Raw genomic sequence first — 15,586 nt, 5'->3', positions numbered from 1 at the left:
TTCAGGCCTTCTAGCCCACTGTAGCTAGTCCCTGGGACAACGGATTTTGAGTTCTGCTTCGACTTAGTGATTTATTTAAGTTGCTTTGTCACTTAGAGAGAGGATTAGATTGGAATAATAACTATATTTTGGGTTTTGGATTAACTTGGGTTCCAAACTATAAGGGTTTCGGCATCAGAATACAAGTTCTTCGGTTTTGAGGACTGCTAGCCTGCCAAGAGTGCAGCTAGTCAAGCCTAAGTGCTTGATAGACTTAGTATTTGGGTTTCAGAGTTCATTGGGTTTCGGAGTATTCTAAGTTGGTTTGGAGCGCAATTTGGCATTGATTCTAAGTCCTAATTATACTTAAACATTGTTATAAACTACTCTCATGAGTATTGCATCTTTGAAAGCAAGATAGAGTTAAATAACTGTCTTTATTGACTGTTTCTTTGATTTTACTTAAGACTGCAAGAGTGCTTCTATCGTACTTGAAACAACTGACCTCAACCATATTTGGTGATTGTGTATTGAGTGGTTAGGTGTTGGTGTTTGAGAGTTCATTCCTCATTCACTTCACTTAGTCACTTAGCTGTTACCAAGCACATTATCATATGGGAAATTTGTCTTTAGGCAGTAAGTGATTCACATTCCGATAGTTCTCTAATACTCAACAGGTGATTACACAAGTCTCCTACCTGAAGGCATGCAGGTATACATACCGCCTTATTTCATCCATCATAATCCTCAGTATTTTTCACCTTCCTCTGACAAGTTTGTTCCTGAAAGATGGATGACAAGTTCAGGCTTTGCAGAGAATCACAACCTGGACATGTTTATTCCATTTTCATATGGACCTGTGAGCTGTATTGGGAAGAAGCTTGCTATGGAGGAGATGATAATGTTGATGAGTCTTTTGGTGCAGAGGTTTGATATGCGTTTCGAAGAAGGATTTGATAGTGGGGCTTGGCCACTTGGTATACTTGACTATTTCGTAATGACACAGTTGAGACTTCCTGTTGTGATGACCCTAAGAGCTCAGTAGGCTGACAAAGTACTTGTGTTTTGACATCGGCACCTTTCTTGCATCTGGAAAATGCATCTTCAGTATATAGCCATATTAGACCTTGTAGTGCATATAGCCTTAGAGCTAAGTTCATGATATTGAATGCTATATATCTCTCTAGTCACTGTCATAGTCAACCATAGCATGGAGCTATGAGCCCTATAGTGCTATGCCTGCTATGGCCTGAGACCCCTTTCACAATCATTTTTCCATCTCTCTGTCCTTCAAAGCCATCAGGTACAAGCATCCCAATCAAATATGAATAGAATAGAAAAGGTTATGACATCATATTCACAATTGTGTATAGTAACATAGCAAAGAAACATCTGCTAGTAAATAGTTGATATGAATGTCCAAGTAATATTTACATAGTAGCAGCAGGCTCTGTATAATTGGTTGCAAAATCAGCAGCACCTAAAACCAAACCATCTGCAGTTGGGATATCCTCACTCAAATCTTCCTCTGAAACACTGACAGCCAGTCTGAAGAACTATCAGTCAAACACAATGATCTATGAATCAATTGTGCTTACCTTCCCTGCTTGAACAATTCCTTGTGAAGGTTGACAGGTACATCAGGCTCCTTTCTAATATCTCAGCAGGATGATTCTCATCCTTTCAGGCTTGCCAAGATGTCATTATATGGCTTCTCATATGTCAGTGTTTGGAAAGACATGCCCTTTGGTCATGCTTGCCACTTTGTTATTTATCCAGTGCACACAGAATCTGCCATATGAATAAATGTCAGTGAAAAGAGCTAAATGTCTGATTAGACATTGTCCTGCCATAAAAATGAGGGCAATCACACTGAAAGGAATCTCACAACTAACACTGAAGAATGAAAGTCCTTCTGACTTGAGTCCATCATTAAAATAGACTTATTGATGGTGAGAGAAAGAAGAGGTGACTCAAACAATCCCTGAAGATTTACATAGTCCTTGATTCAGATAATGATTCATATGGCCTGAGACTTGTGGGGAAGCAAACACACCTTATAAGTGAATATGCTACAAGTCTTCAAGGCTTTGACCAGTGCACAGTTATTCTCAATAGCAGAAGCATCTTGCAGGGGTAAAAACTTGAAACTGACATTGGAATGGCCAACAAATAACCAGACTGCAGTCTTAATTTCACCTTGGTGCTGTGCCCATTGCTGTTTGATCTTGTGGGATAGCAAGCAGTTGAGAAATACATGATTATAATAAAGTAGACTCACAACTTTGAGCTCTTCAACTGTGGGATTTGGATGGCCCTGATAACCTGTGTTGGCAATCAGATAATCTAATTGCATGAACCATGCTTTGAGAGTGGCTTCATCAGCAGCATTATCCTCATCATCCATCCAAGGTTTTATAGTGATGAGAATGAATCAGAAGTGAGAATAGCTACTGTTCAGAATCCTTTGGTGTGCCAATGTGAGAGCAGATACCTTCTGCTTCTTTTTCTTGGGCTTGACATCAATGTCAGTCTCTTGACTCTCCTCCTTCTTAATATCTTTACAAGCATTGTCAGTGGGTACTTTGATAAGGTTGTCATCATTCATGTGCACTGCATTGTGCTTGCCTAAACTTGATGCAATCTGAGCCTGAGATATATCTGGTAGTCAGTCACAGATTAAATATAATACTACATGAAAATACTAGCCAGATCAGGTGGTATTATGGGAATGTTTCTTTTATTTCCAGCTCATGGAGATGATCTGTCTGGCTCCTCTGCATGGCTGCAATACTTGAGATTTCTGGCAGAATGAGTGGATGTCAGAGTCAAGCCATTGCTTTGGACTTCATAGAGCAGTTGGGATGAAGGCAGCCTGATAGATGTAGACTGGATCTGTCAAGACAATATAAGACACCAGTAATACTCAATAAAATCATATATATCAGATATTAGACCTAAGATCAGAAAGCCATCCAGGCCTGCAGAGAAAAGATCATTTTCATTTGCATTAGGATAACCTTAGACAGAGATTCAGAGGATCTGGATGGATTAGGTGATTTTCCAAATCTATTACATTTCCCATTTGAATTCATATACCCCTTGGGTTTAGAAGTTGAAGTCTTCAATGAGCTTGATGAAGCTTCTACATTAGAGAATCTTCTCTTGCAAGAATCATTTTTCTCATGTGAATAGGTTTTGTGCCCACCAGTCCCAATTTTTCTTTCCTTGGCTGGTTTCTGCCACTGCCATTACTATTAGAATGATCATCTACACTGCCTTCCAATGTTTTCTTTTCCTTAGCTTGCTGGGATGTTAACTCAAGTTCAGCCATTGCAATGAACTCAGCCTCTCTGATGATATGTTTCCACTTGTATACTTCCCTATTTAACTTGGCATGATGTAGCTCTCATTGCATTTTATTACAGAATCTATCCCAGAGCCTTATAGTTCACTTCTGCTTGCTGGTCACTTCTACAAGGTTCTATAAGGTTTCCAACTCATAAACATAGTCAGAAACACTATGATCATTCTGATAACACCTTTTAATTTTATCACACATCTGAATATGATAATTCATAGAGAAGCAGAAATTGAAAACACCTCAAAGGAATTCTGTCAACATCTACTGAGCATAATTCTTTGACATCTTCTGGATAAAGAAGAATAATGCTTTCTCTTTAAGATAATGTGAGGCCAGAAATACTCACTCATCCTTAGGAATGTGTCTCTCCTTGCAAAACTGAGTGAGTTCTATTGAAAGCAGTTGAAATTTCTCACTATCTGCTGTTCTATCATAAGAATTTGATGGAATAGAGTGAGTAAGTCACTTGTAGGTTCTGAAATGGTGTCAGTGTCTACATCATCAATAAAAATGGTGTCAATGATGTCTCTTCAAGTGGTTTACAGATTCTTTAGATGAGAAGGTGTCAGAATCATATGATGATCCTTCCTCAGATGAAGGTGTGGATGCCTCTGAGTCAGAACTTAATGAATTACTATCTGATAGTGACAACAGTGAGTAATCTGATTCTGACTCACTTTCACTATCTGATCTCTCACTAGACAATGAGGAATGAGTCTTGCAATAGTATTGCTCATTTCTCTTGCAATTTTTATTTGCCTTCCACTCTGGCAATTGGTTATGAGGCTTCTTGAATTTGTGCACCTTCAAGATGTTGGCCAAAATACTATTACTGGGTTACTGATCTGCCAGTTTCAAAGACCCATGCTGACTACCATGATTGCTGGTTGATGGAGTTTATAATGTTTCTTTCATGGCATTCTTCATCTTATAGTATATTTTCTTAGCCACTAGTAGAACTTCTTTTTTTCTGAGGTTTCCTCCATCTCTAAGTCATCAAACCTAGTGCCCCTGGAGTTCTTATCATTCATACATGCTTCAGGATTCTGGCTAGACTTAGATTTCTAATGATTTCTCTTGATCTTTTAGAATCTGTCATCATCCTTTTCAGATTGACTATCCTTTTCTTGATTGATATCATGAACTTGATTCCACATTTCAAAGGCTTCCTTCTGAGCTCCAATATCTGGCTCAGATTCATTGATTTTCTGATTGTGGTCAGCAAATCTTTCCTTTGCAATTGCAGAATTGGGTCCACTCATAAGATTCTGCATTTTAGATCACTCCCAGTGCTAATGTCATCTTCTTAGAATATCACACTGTTTCTGAGTCAGATTCTTCTCTGCTTCTTGGATGACCTGTAGTTGCTCTTAGATGAGCTGCTGTCTCTTTTAGTATTCAGTGATAGGAATACTATGTTTTCTTAGGTCATTTAAGGTATAGTGTATTATGACTCAGTGCAGTGAGGTTGTTTAGCTAATTCTATAGCCTCAGACTCACTCATGGTTCTGTCATCAGCATTCACATGATCCAATATATTATAATTAGTCACAATTTCACTATGTACATCCTATTATATGGTCCTAAATCTGAGACATCTGCTGTTGGGGCTTCTTTGGGTCTAACATCCTCCAGTTCTTTTAAAGAATGGGAAAATTTTTTCTCACCCTCTAACTCTATTGTATAGAGAGGGGTTAGTTCACACAACTGTCTTTGCAGTTGTAGATTTGTGTTAGACTCAAGCATTATGTGAACAGAAACACATGATAAACAGAAGTCTCCTTGCACTTCAGGAGATTGACTGAGTTCACTGATGCATATTCTGATCAATATGTCACAAGGTCTTAAATTAGCTTGAGTGTAAAATAGTGTAAGAATAAACTTTAGCTCAAAGCTGGGGATTCCAGTAAGAGTGAGCCATCTTAAATACTGTATAGGCTGTTTTAATAATACTAATACTACCTATTATGTGTTGCTATGTTCTTTGTGCTCTTTGTTCCTGAGCATCACTATCATATATAAAAGACTGATTGTGCTTCATTGGGCAATGCTGTTGTGTCAAAAGACAATGCTGGACTCAGTCATTTGTGATGACTAAGTCTTATCTCACAGTCTTTAAGTGCTGATTTAGGCACCTTGACTAAGCATAAATAGGGGTTAATCATTGAAGAAAATAGAAAAATCATAACATTACCTTCTCTTTAAAACCATCATCTCAATAGCTTAATTTAGAAATAATTCATAGTCATGAATAGTATCATTGACATTCATGTACTTTTCATTTATCTATTGATTTGACTCTGGTCTATATTCCTTTCAGCTGACTAGATAGTCAATTGTAATTGTCATTCTCTTACCATAGGCTTTGACTTTATGAAGCTTGTGATTTAAAATCTGATCAATTTCATAATGCTCCTCATCATTAATCAGATCTGAGGGTGGTAGTGAGAGGCATTTTTAATTTGAGAATGTCAGTGTGATATATGGTATTAATAATGTCTCATTAAAGATGTCATGGATCTTCCATGTGGCTGGAAGCTGTAGTCTGTATGCAGAATCACTGATTTTTGCTAGAATGAAAAAGAGGCCTGTTCACTTGTTGGTGAGCTTCTATTTTGGGCAAGAAAGATGGAGATTTGTCATATCCAGCCAAACTTTATCATCGACTGAGTATATATATACCACATGATGATGTTTGTTATATTGCTTCTTTATTGTTAATATGGCCTTTTCAAGTGCCACTTTAGTTTCAGCATGAATTTTTATTATAGTAGTGGCAAAATTAGTGGAGGCTGATATTATCATATGATGCTGTTCAGTTTGGGTGACATGTGAGTGTCATCTATAGTTGACAAAGAAAGGGGTTTTCCCTGTTGCCAAATATACTCAATTATTATGTTAGAATGTAGTGAGTGCCAACTATTCCACTCAGTCATCCTGTCAATAATTGATGAAAAGAGAAAGGTACTTTTCTATCTCTTGGTTAACTCTCTCTCTCTGTCTATCTATTTAGGAGTAATAGATGGTGGATGCATTGTATTTGATATTGAGAAGGTGATATAGGTCATTTAGGAATTTGAATATGAATTGCAGTCCTCTGTCTGAGATGACAACTTGAGGCATCCCATATTTTGCATAGACTTCATTCTGCAAGATCTTCATCCAACCTTCTGATGTCAATTCAGTGAAGCATGTAATGGAAATGATTGCTTTAGAAAAGTGATCAACTATGATGAGAATTGCATCATAGCCATTACAGTCTGATAGTCTAGTGACCATATTGACTGAGATGTGGGTCCATAGTGATGAGAGGACTTCATTCAGATGGAGCAGTGCCACTCACAGTTGGGTTGAGGTTTTGCTTCACTGACAAATCTTGCAGGCCTTGACATAGTTTGTAATGTCTGTGCCCATCTTGGGCCACTAATATTCCCATAAGACAAGTTCTTTGGTCTTTGTGATGTCTGGATAACTAGCAGTTGTATGATCATGGCAAGTGGTGATAATCTTGCCTCACAGAGCTTGATCTCAAGAAATATAGATTCATCCATTGTAGCAGATCAACTCCCCTTCCTTCATTGTTCTCCATTCATGATTAAGTGATGGGGCCACTTATTAGTCCCACTTGCAATTGTCTCAAGTCATGCTTTTGATGTGCTCATGGATTTCCTTCTCTGTTGGCATTATCATTGCTCAGAAATGTTTGAGCTTTAATAATGTAACCTCTTTATTGTTGTTTCCCCATTAATCATGATCAGCACACTGGCTGAGAAGATCAACCTTCTTGTTTACTGTACTGACTTTGTGATACAGCATATATTGGTATTGGCTGAGCTCAGTTACCCATCTAGCTTGCTGGCAGTTTAGCTTCTGTGATTGTCAGAAGTATTGGAGATTTTGGTGATCTGTCCAGATCTCAAAGATCTTGACTGCCCTGATTAAGTAGTGTTGCCATTCTTTGAGGGCAAGCATTATGGCCAGTAACTCCTTGTCATATATCTCATAGTTTCATTCTATAATAGTTAGTGCCTTAGATAGAAATGCCACTGGTCACTATTGGCCCTCTTGTTTCTGAGAGAGGACCACACTAATGGTGCTCTCACTGGAGTTGGCCTCAATGTGAAACCTCCCATTCTATGTTGAGATTTCTAGGACTATGTTTTCTGCCAATTATTGCTTCAGGTCATTGAATGCTAATTATTGAGTCAGACCCCAGGTCCATGGTGCATTGCTGGTTAATTGTGTCATAGGATGGACTATCTTGCTGTAGTCTTAGATGAAGCATCAGTAGAAGTTGGTAAAACCTAGGAAGGACTGCAGTTCCTTCTTCTTTGTTAGCTCTGGCCACTCTGTTACTCTGGCAATCTTGACAGAGTCCATTTGGATACTCCTTTCACTAATGATGACTCCAAGGTACTTGATTTGGAGCATCTCGAAATTGCACTTCTCTGCCTTGAGGAACAGCTGATTTTTCCTCATTAAGGCTAGCACTTGTCAAACTAGTCTTTGATGTTCTTCTTGAGTCTTAAATATTATAAGAATATCATTCAAGTAGATTGTAATCTTCCTCATAGTGATGAGGTCTTTGAAGATATCATTCATCATCTATTGAAAGGTGGCTGGAGAATTAGTGAGTCCAAAGAATATGACTGTTGGCTCAAACAATCTCTGGTTGGTGCAGAAGATGGCCTTTCATTCATCACCTTCTTTGATTCATACATTATTGTAGCCTCATCAGAGATCCAACTTAGTATAGTATCTGGTGCTCTGGAGCTTATCCATGAGTTCAGAGATTAAGGGAAAGAGATAGTGATTCTTGATCATCATCTCATTAAGCTTCTGGTAATCTTGTACTGGTTGAAGTTTTTCATCCTTTTTCTTGATGAAGAAGAGAGAGGCTATTGGGGACTTTGATGGCCAGATTCACCCACTGGATAAATTCTCATCCAGGAACTTATCAAGTTCCTGCTGCTCATTGTTGCCAAGTGGATAGGTTTTGCAGTCCAGATTGGTGTTGGCATTCAGGATTAGTTCAATGGCATGATCCTATGGCTTTGGAGCCAGTAGCTCATCAAAGCTTTCCTTCTTGAAGAGGTCATGGTAATCCCATACCCATTCAGGTACTATCTCTTTAAACACCTTCTCTTCCTTGCCTGGATTAGCCCTTATGGCCAGATCATTGGCATGATGCATGGCATGAATATATATAGTCTTCTGCAAGTCTACAGCGAGGATAGTCTCACTGTTCTCCATTTTCTCATCCCATCAGTTATCTGGATTTTTGTCTGGCAACTTGAAAGGAATTTTCCAACATTAGCATCTAGTAAAAGTGATCTGTCCAGTTTTCCAGTTGATTAGTGGGTTATAGCAGATCAACCAATCATGTCCAAGAAAAATCTCCTTAGTCCCAAGATCAGTAACAACTAGGTTGATTTGTTCTAAGTGATTACTGATTATAAGCTTTAACTCCACAAACTTGATGATCAAACTGACTTGGTTCTTAGTCCCATCTGCATTATAGATGGGAATTGGTGCTGCTGTAGCTTGAGTGAGAAGATTGTGCTTGATGACAAAAGCATGGTTTATAGAACTGCTAGTACACCTGCTGTTGATTAGTGCAGTGACAGCATGAATATCCCAAGACATGAGTGTCTCAATCTGAGCTTTAGTGATAAGATCTTATCCCAGGGTTTTGGACTGTCAGATAAACTTCTGTGGTCCTCAAAGTTCATTGAGCCATTCTAGGGCTCAGCATCATTCAGCTTGTTGCATTCCTTCAATCAGTTTGTCAACTACTTCTTCAACTCAGGTTTTGTGAATCCAATTTTTGAGTATAGCTTTGGCTGCTGCTTTGCTTTTCACATCTTTAATGGCTCACCAGGTCCATTCAGTGTTAAATGGTTTGAGCCAGATAGCAGAGCTCTCTGCTCCAGTTTGACCCATAGGCAGTTGAGTTTTTGCTGGCAATTCTTTCAGGTGTGTGGCAGGTAACTGGGGTATATTTGAATGTATAGTTGTAGGCATAGGAGTAACTACAGAAACTTGATTAGTCTGACTAGTGGCTATTGGTTGCACACTAAAGTTTTTTGGCCAGCTCAGTGGAACCACTCATTGACCAGCCTCATCTTTTACCTTCTTTACTTTAATTTTCATGCTGAGTCCTTCCTTCTCCTTCTGGAGTTCAGCAATCTGTGCCTGTATGTCTTCTTGGGTTCACTTCTTCTTCAGATAATCTCATGCCATGTGGCCCTTCTGGCCACAGTTGAAGCAGTTGTCTTTCTTCTTCATTCAGTTTATGTCCATCAGTTTTTCTGTCCCCATATAGGTTGTCCCATCTCTATCTTTTGAGCACTATAGGTCAAGACAGTCGAAGATCCTGATAATTTTCCAGCAGTTGTCCCTGATGGCTTGCTCAGGGTTGGCAGAGTCGATTTCTTGATATACTCTTGCAGGGTCAACTGTTTTGCTTTCTGCCTTTGTCACTCCCTGTATATCTTGATGATTTGTTCCTTCCACTCATCATATCCCATCAGCATCAGGGCTTTAATGCTGATGGCTGAAATTATCATGACATATGAGGAGGAAACCCCCCTTTTGAGAGCCTTAACCATTTGTCCATTATTTTCTATGTCATCTTGGATACTCATGAGCTTTGTGAGCCATTCCAGCTTGTCAAAGTAGTCCATAGCCACTTTATCTCCTATCTTGTAGTCCTTGATCTTTTATTTATATACTTCTTGTACTGTTGAATCAACAAATTTATTGTAGAGCATTTGCTTAAAGACTGGCCACAAGAGATACTGATAGTACCCTCATGTCATGGATCAGAAGTTTGGTGATAATAAGATCCACCAGGTCTTTGCCTTCTCTTTGAGATGGGAGGCAGCAAAAATGACTTGGTTCATATCCATACTGAGATATCTGATGTATACTTCAAAGTATTGTTTGCAGTTGACAAGGAAGCAATCAATATCATCAGATACCCCCTTAAAGGGGCAGGGTTTTCAAAGTAGATTGGGTTTGCATTGCAACATAGCAGTGTTTTCTGGCAGTAGTCCCATGAGATTTGGCCATTCATCAAAAGATGGTTGATGCTATTTCTTAGATAGCCCTGAAAAAGAGTGTAGTGAATTATCATTGGCCACTAGGCCTCCTTGGAGTGCAGTCTCCTTTCATACTATCACTCTGTCTCATACTATGAACCCCAAATGGATTGCTTTAGGGTCATCTCATACTGGTTCCTTGCTGTGACTACTGTCAGTGGCTTCATCTGCTGGTGGCTGTATAGCTAGCAGCCAACTTTCTACTCTTGTCTATGGGTTTGGATAGGTTGCAGGCCATGTTTCAGACCAAATTTGAGTTTTAGTAAGCCAAGTTGCTAATATAAGAATTGATGGGGAAGAATAGGAATACTGGCTTTGTCAGCTGCAGATTGACATTGCTGATTGGCTCTTTGGTTTTGGGGTGATGGGTAGTGACTGCAGCATTGATCATACTTCAAACCTTGATTGGTACAGCACTATCTGCTGGAGTTGATCCTCCAGATACTGTCAGTTATAGGTGTTGATGGCATATTCTGTGGTGGCATACTATAAGATTTCTCTTTGTTCCTCTGTTTCTGTGTTAATATATAGTTTTCCTAGATGTGACACCAACCAGTTGGCATCATGCCATAGGAATGTTACTCCTGTCTCATATAAGTCCTAGTATTCTATCACCTTATTTTTCCATATCTCTTCTTCCAACACCTCTTTGTCTGTATCTTCTCAGATATAGTTGATATATTTATGAGATTTCTCACTGTTCTCTGTCTCATCATCCCTCTCTTCACTGTTCTCTTCTTTCTCTTCAAGGAGAGAGCAGATAGGCTGATTGAAGAGTATCACCTTGAGCTGTCCTGTAGTTGCTGAGACCAGGCTCACTGGAGATGGAGGTGTTAGAGAATACTGCTCAGAGCCCTCATCCAATCTTATCATACCTATTGCCTCCTGCTGCTTGTGCTGCCTCCAGTCTCTCACTATAAAGGCAAAAGTTTTGATAGTACTCCTCATTGAGAAATAATCAAGCAGCTCAGCTTCTAAGGTACTCTCAGAGTGTATGGTCAGAGATGTGGGCATTAAGAGAAACTCATAGCTCATAGAAGGTAAGTGTTATGTGCATGCTGCTGGACTCCATGTCACTTCAACCAACCATGAATCCAATTATGCTACCCACTGGACTCCAGCTACTTTTTATTACCTACTAATTTCATTTCACCATTATCATTTCACATCTGTATTTCACATTGTAATATCTAGACCCCAAACTCAGTAGTGAATACTGACACCAGAACCCAATGGAACCCAACTCAGAATTAGCTACTATTAGTATATAAAGCCATGTACATCATCATAACTACTCAGTTCAAATATCAACTTAGATAAGCCATCTACACTTTGCACTCACTTCAACTCCTCCCTACTTCATCTGTCAGATTCCATCCCAAAGGATATTCCAGTTTGCTTCTCTGACAGAACTCCATTCTGTCTATTCAGATCCTTGGACTCTGACTCAAGAGTGGCATTGCTAATAGCTTCATTGATGTCTATGCACTCCATCAGACTCTGTGCATGCACTCAAGCTCACTCGATTGGCACATTTCTAACAGTATATTCGAACTGAAACCCTTGAGTTGAAAATTTTATCATATCCATCATATTTACTGAACCCACAGAAACCAATCCCAAACAAACTCAGCCCACTCATCCAAACATGTTTTCTATGGAAGACATTCCAGCCTCTGCCTCAAAGAAACAACCAGGCCTTTTTAGATTGGCCTCCAGTGGAGAACAACCTTCTCATAGGGAAATCTACAATCACTTTAGCTTCACTGCCTGCCAACCTAATTATGATGATTCCCCTAACCCTTTCAATGCCACCAGCATTCCAACCAACAGAGTCCAATGGGCCAGCCTGATATATGGTGCCTGAACTGACTCTCTAATAGACTCTTTATTCCTGGGCAACATACATGGGAATCCAGACAGCTCAGACTCAGAGGGCAGAGATGAAGACACCCCTACTCATACTCCCATCTGATGGGAACCAGATGGCAATCCACCAAACCCTTTTCAGGTGGACCAGAAGGATCAGGTGGTCTCAATAGCTCAGGAAGTTCTGATGGCCCCACAGAAAGTAACAATCCAAACCAGCAGGACATGTTTCTAGAATTCATAAACCTGTTACAAGGAGTCTCTGCTTCCCTCAACAACCTTAAACCAGCCACTATCCATACCAAGGTCAAGAAACCAAAACTATTTGATAGCTCTGACCCTCGCAAACTGAAGGCTTTTATCATTTCCCTTCAGTTGAACTTCAATGACAGACCTACTGCATTTGCAACAGATGCTAACAAGGTTAACTATGCCATTTCATTCCTAGCCAGCACCATGCTTAACTGGTTTGAACCAGACATTCTTAATCCCAATCTGTGGAATCCACCAGCCTGGCAATTCTCCTATGCAGCTTTTCTAGATAAGCTTTATAGCAACTTTGGCCCCTTTCATACTATTGGAGATGCTGAAGATGCATTAGAACACCTTCAGATGCACAATAGAGATCGGATCATGAAGTATATAGTTCAATTCAACCAGTATGCTTCATAAATTGGGTACAGAGATAACTCCCTCTGCTATGCCTTTTACTGTGGCCTCTGCACCCATATCAAGGATGACATGGCACACCATGGGAAGCTAAACAACCTTCATGATATGCACTTCCTTGCCTAAGAACTTGATGCTCACTACTGGACCTGAAAGACTGAAATTGCTCAGAAAAACCAGAACAATAAATTCTCTAACCCTAAATCCAAGGAGTCTAATACGTCTTCCTTGGACTCCAGTTCCACACCAAAATCTACCACCCCTAAGCCCTATACTGACAAGCTAGACAAAGATAGCCATCTTACTCAGGAAGAAAAAGACCACCAGTGCTAAAACAACCTTTGCATGTTCTGTGGAGCCAAACACAAGACCAAGGACTGCAACAAGCAGAAGGTAGCAGCCTCTGCCAAGGGTCATACAGCAGAAGTTGACACTGCTTCTGTGGAACCAGCCTCAACAGAGTCAGAAAACTAAGAAGCAACTCTGTTCTCTCTGTGTGAGTTCAGGGTTGCATTGACTCTATTTGCACACCAGAGATCATCACTCTCAATGCAACATCTCTTTCCAATCACTCCTTCCATATTCCCCTCTCAGCAGAATTACTGACTACTATAGAATCCAATGGTTCTCCAACTTATATCATCCTGCATTTTCTTGCCCTTATTGATTCTAGCTTTAGCCACTGCTTTGTTGACACTAAGTATGTAGCTGCCAATGAAATTCCCATTAAAACCATCCCTAGTGTGCAACTTCAATTATTTGATGGCTCCTGATGGAGCCATATATATCAAATCACAATCATCTCCATTTGTTTTCCATCTGAAGACACCTTTTCTATCAACTTTTATGTCACTCCTCTGGATTTGTCTTGCAATCTTGTCCTAAGATACAACTGGCTCTCTCACTACAATCCACTGATTGACTGGGCTGAGAACAGTATCATTTTCCACTCAAGCTACCAGGATCTCACTCCAATCAATTCTGCAGCCTCCACCATATCCCAGGGACTTCCATGCCCACAGAACAACAGTCCACCCCTCTCTGAGTCTTCCAGCTCAAATCTGAGACTTTCATGCCTACCAGACTCTATCAGTCTAACTCCTGGGGCTTCACCTCATTTCAAATCAACTCTGAGTAGCCAGCAGACTCCATTTCCATACAAACCCATCTACTCCTATCCTCCCTCAGAGTTTTTTACTATGAAAGCATATCCAAAGATCTCTATCATATCTGCTGCTGCATTTGTCCAAGCCAGTGCAGAAGAAGGCACTCAGCAGTTCACACTGCAGCCTTTCTTGCCTAATATTGGAGTCAAAGCTGCATCCATAGAACCAGCAGATCTTTCATCAGTGCCAGTAGAGTACCACAATTTTGCAGATGTCTTCAGTGATACCCTCTTCAAAAAGCTATCCAAACACAGGCTGTATGATCTCAAAATCAACCTTGAGGAAGGGACATCTCCACCACTTGAACCCATTTATTCTCTCTCAGAATCTGAACTCAAAGCTCTATGAGAGTTTATTGATGATAATCTATGCAATGAGTTTATTACTCCATTTCACTCTCCACATAGAGCTCCAGTTCTATTTGTCAAGAAAAAGACCAGTGAACTCCAACTTTGTGTCAACTACCATGACCTAAATAAAATCTCCAAGAAAGATCGCTGTCCTCTCTCCCTCATTTCTGATCTCCTCAACTCCACCCACTCCACACATATCTACACTAAGCTTGACCTTCAGCATGCCTACCATCTCATTCACATAGCTAAGAAGAATGAATGGAAAACAGCCTTTCAGACCCGTTACAGTTCCTTCGAATAGCACATCATGCCTTTTGGCCTCACAAATGCTCTAGCAGCATTCCAATGATTTGTGAACAATATATTCTCTGACATGCTTGATATATCAGTAGTAGTCTACCTTGACAACATTTTCATATATTTCAACAACCTGGAAGATCACCAGAAACATGTTCAAAAGGTCTTACACAGGCTTAGAGCTAATGAACTCTACTGCAAAGGTTCCAAATGCAAATTCAACCAGAACTCCATGGAGTACTTAGGCTACATCCTATCATCTGAAGGACTTTGCATGTCTGAAGAAAAAGTCAAGGACATTCAATCCTTCCTTAGCTTTGCCAACTTCTACCATTGCTTCATACATGAATATAGTGACATCATCATCCCCCTTACATGACTCATCCACAAGAGAACTCTATGGAAATTTGATGACAAATGCTTGGCTGCCTTCAATGAATTGAAACAGGCCTTTACATATGCTCCCATCCTTACTCACTGAGTTCCTGATCAAAAGATAGTAGTGGAAACCAATGTCTCCAATTATGCCATTGCAGCTATCCTCTCCATCTACCTCAAAGATGGTGAAATTCACCCAATTGCATTCCACTCCTGGAGCCTCCACAATGTCAAACTCAACTATGACACCCATGACAAGGAGCTCCTGGCCATTTTTGAAGCTTTTAAACATTGGCAGCACTACCTTGAAGGCTCTGTGAACTCTATTGATGTTATAACAGACCACAAGAACCTTGAATACTTTGCCATCACTAAGATTCTAACCCACCAACAAGTCTGCTGGTTTGA

General features: G+C 39.9%; 1 protein-coding gene across 1 annotated transcript; it reads left to right on the top strand.

Annotated features, from left to right (window-relative positions):
• Positions 1-670: 670 nt before the first annotated feature.
• On the top strand, positions 671-1,024 carry BT62DRAFT_892146 (cytochrome P450; the record flags this gene model as incomplete). Its single annotated transcript, XM_043183096.1, has 1 exon — positions 671-1,024. A coding segment is annotated over one exon (354 nt), but the record flags the coding sequence as incomplete, so codon positions are not given.
• Between the last annotated feature and the right edge of the window lie 14,562 nt (positions 1,025-15,586).

This window comes from Guyanagaster necrorhizus (genome assembly GCF_019112545.1).
Source record: "Guyanagaster necrorhizus MCA 3950 unplaced genomic scaffold BT62scaffold_9, whole genome shotgun sequence".
NCBI lineage: Eukaryota > Fungi > Basidiomycota > Agaricomycetes > Agaricales > Physalacriaceae > Guyanagaster > Guyanagaster necrorhizus.
This window is presented reverse-complemented; position numbering and strand designations above follow the sequence as displayed.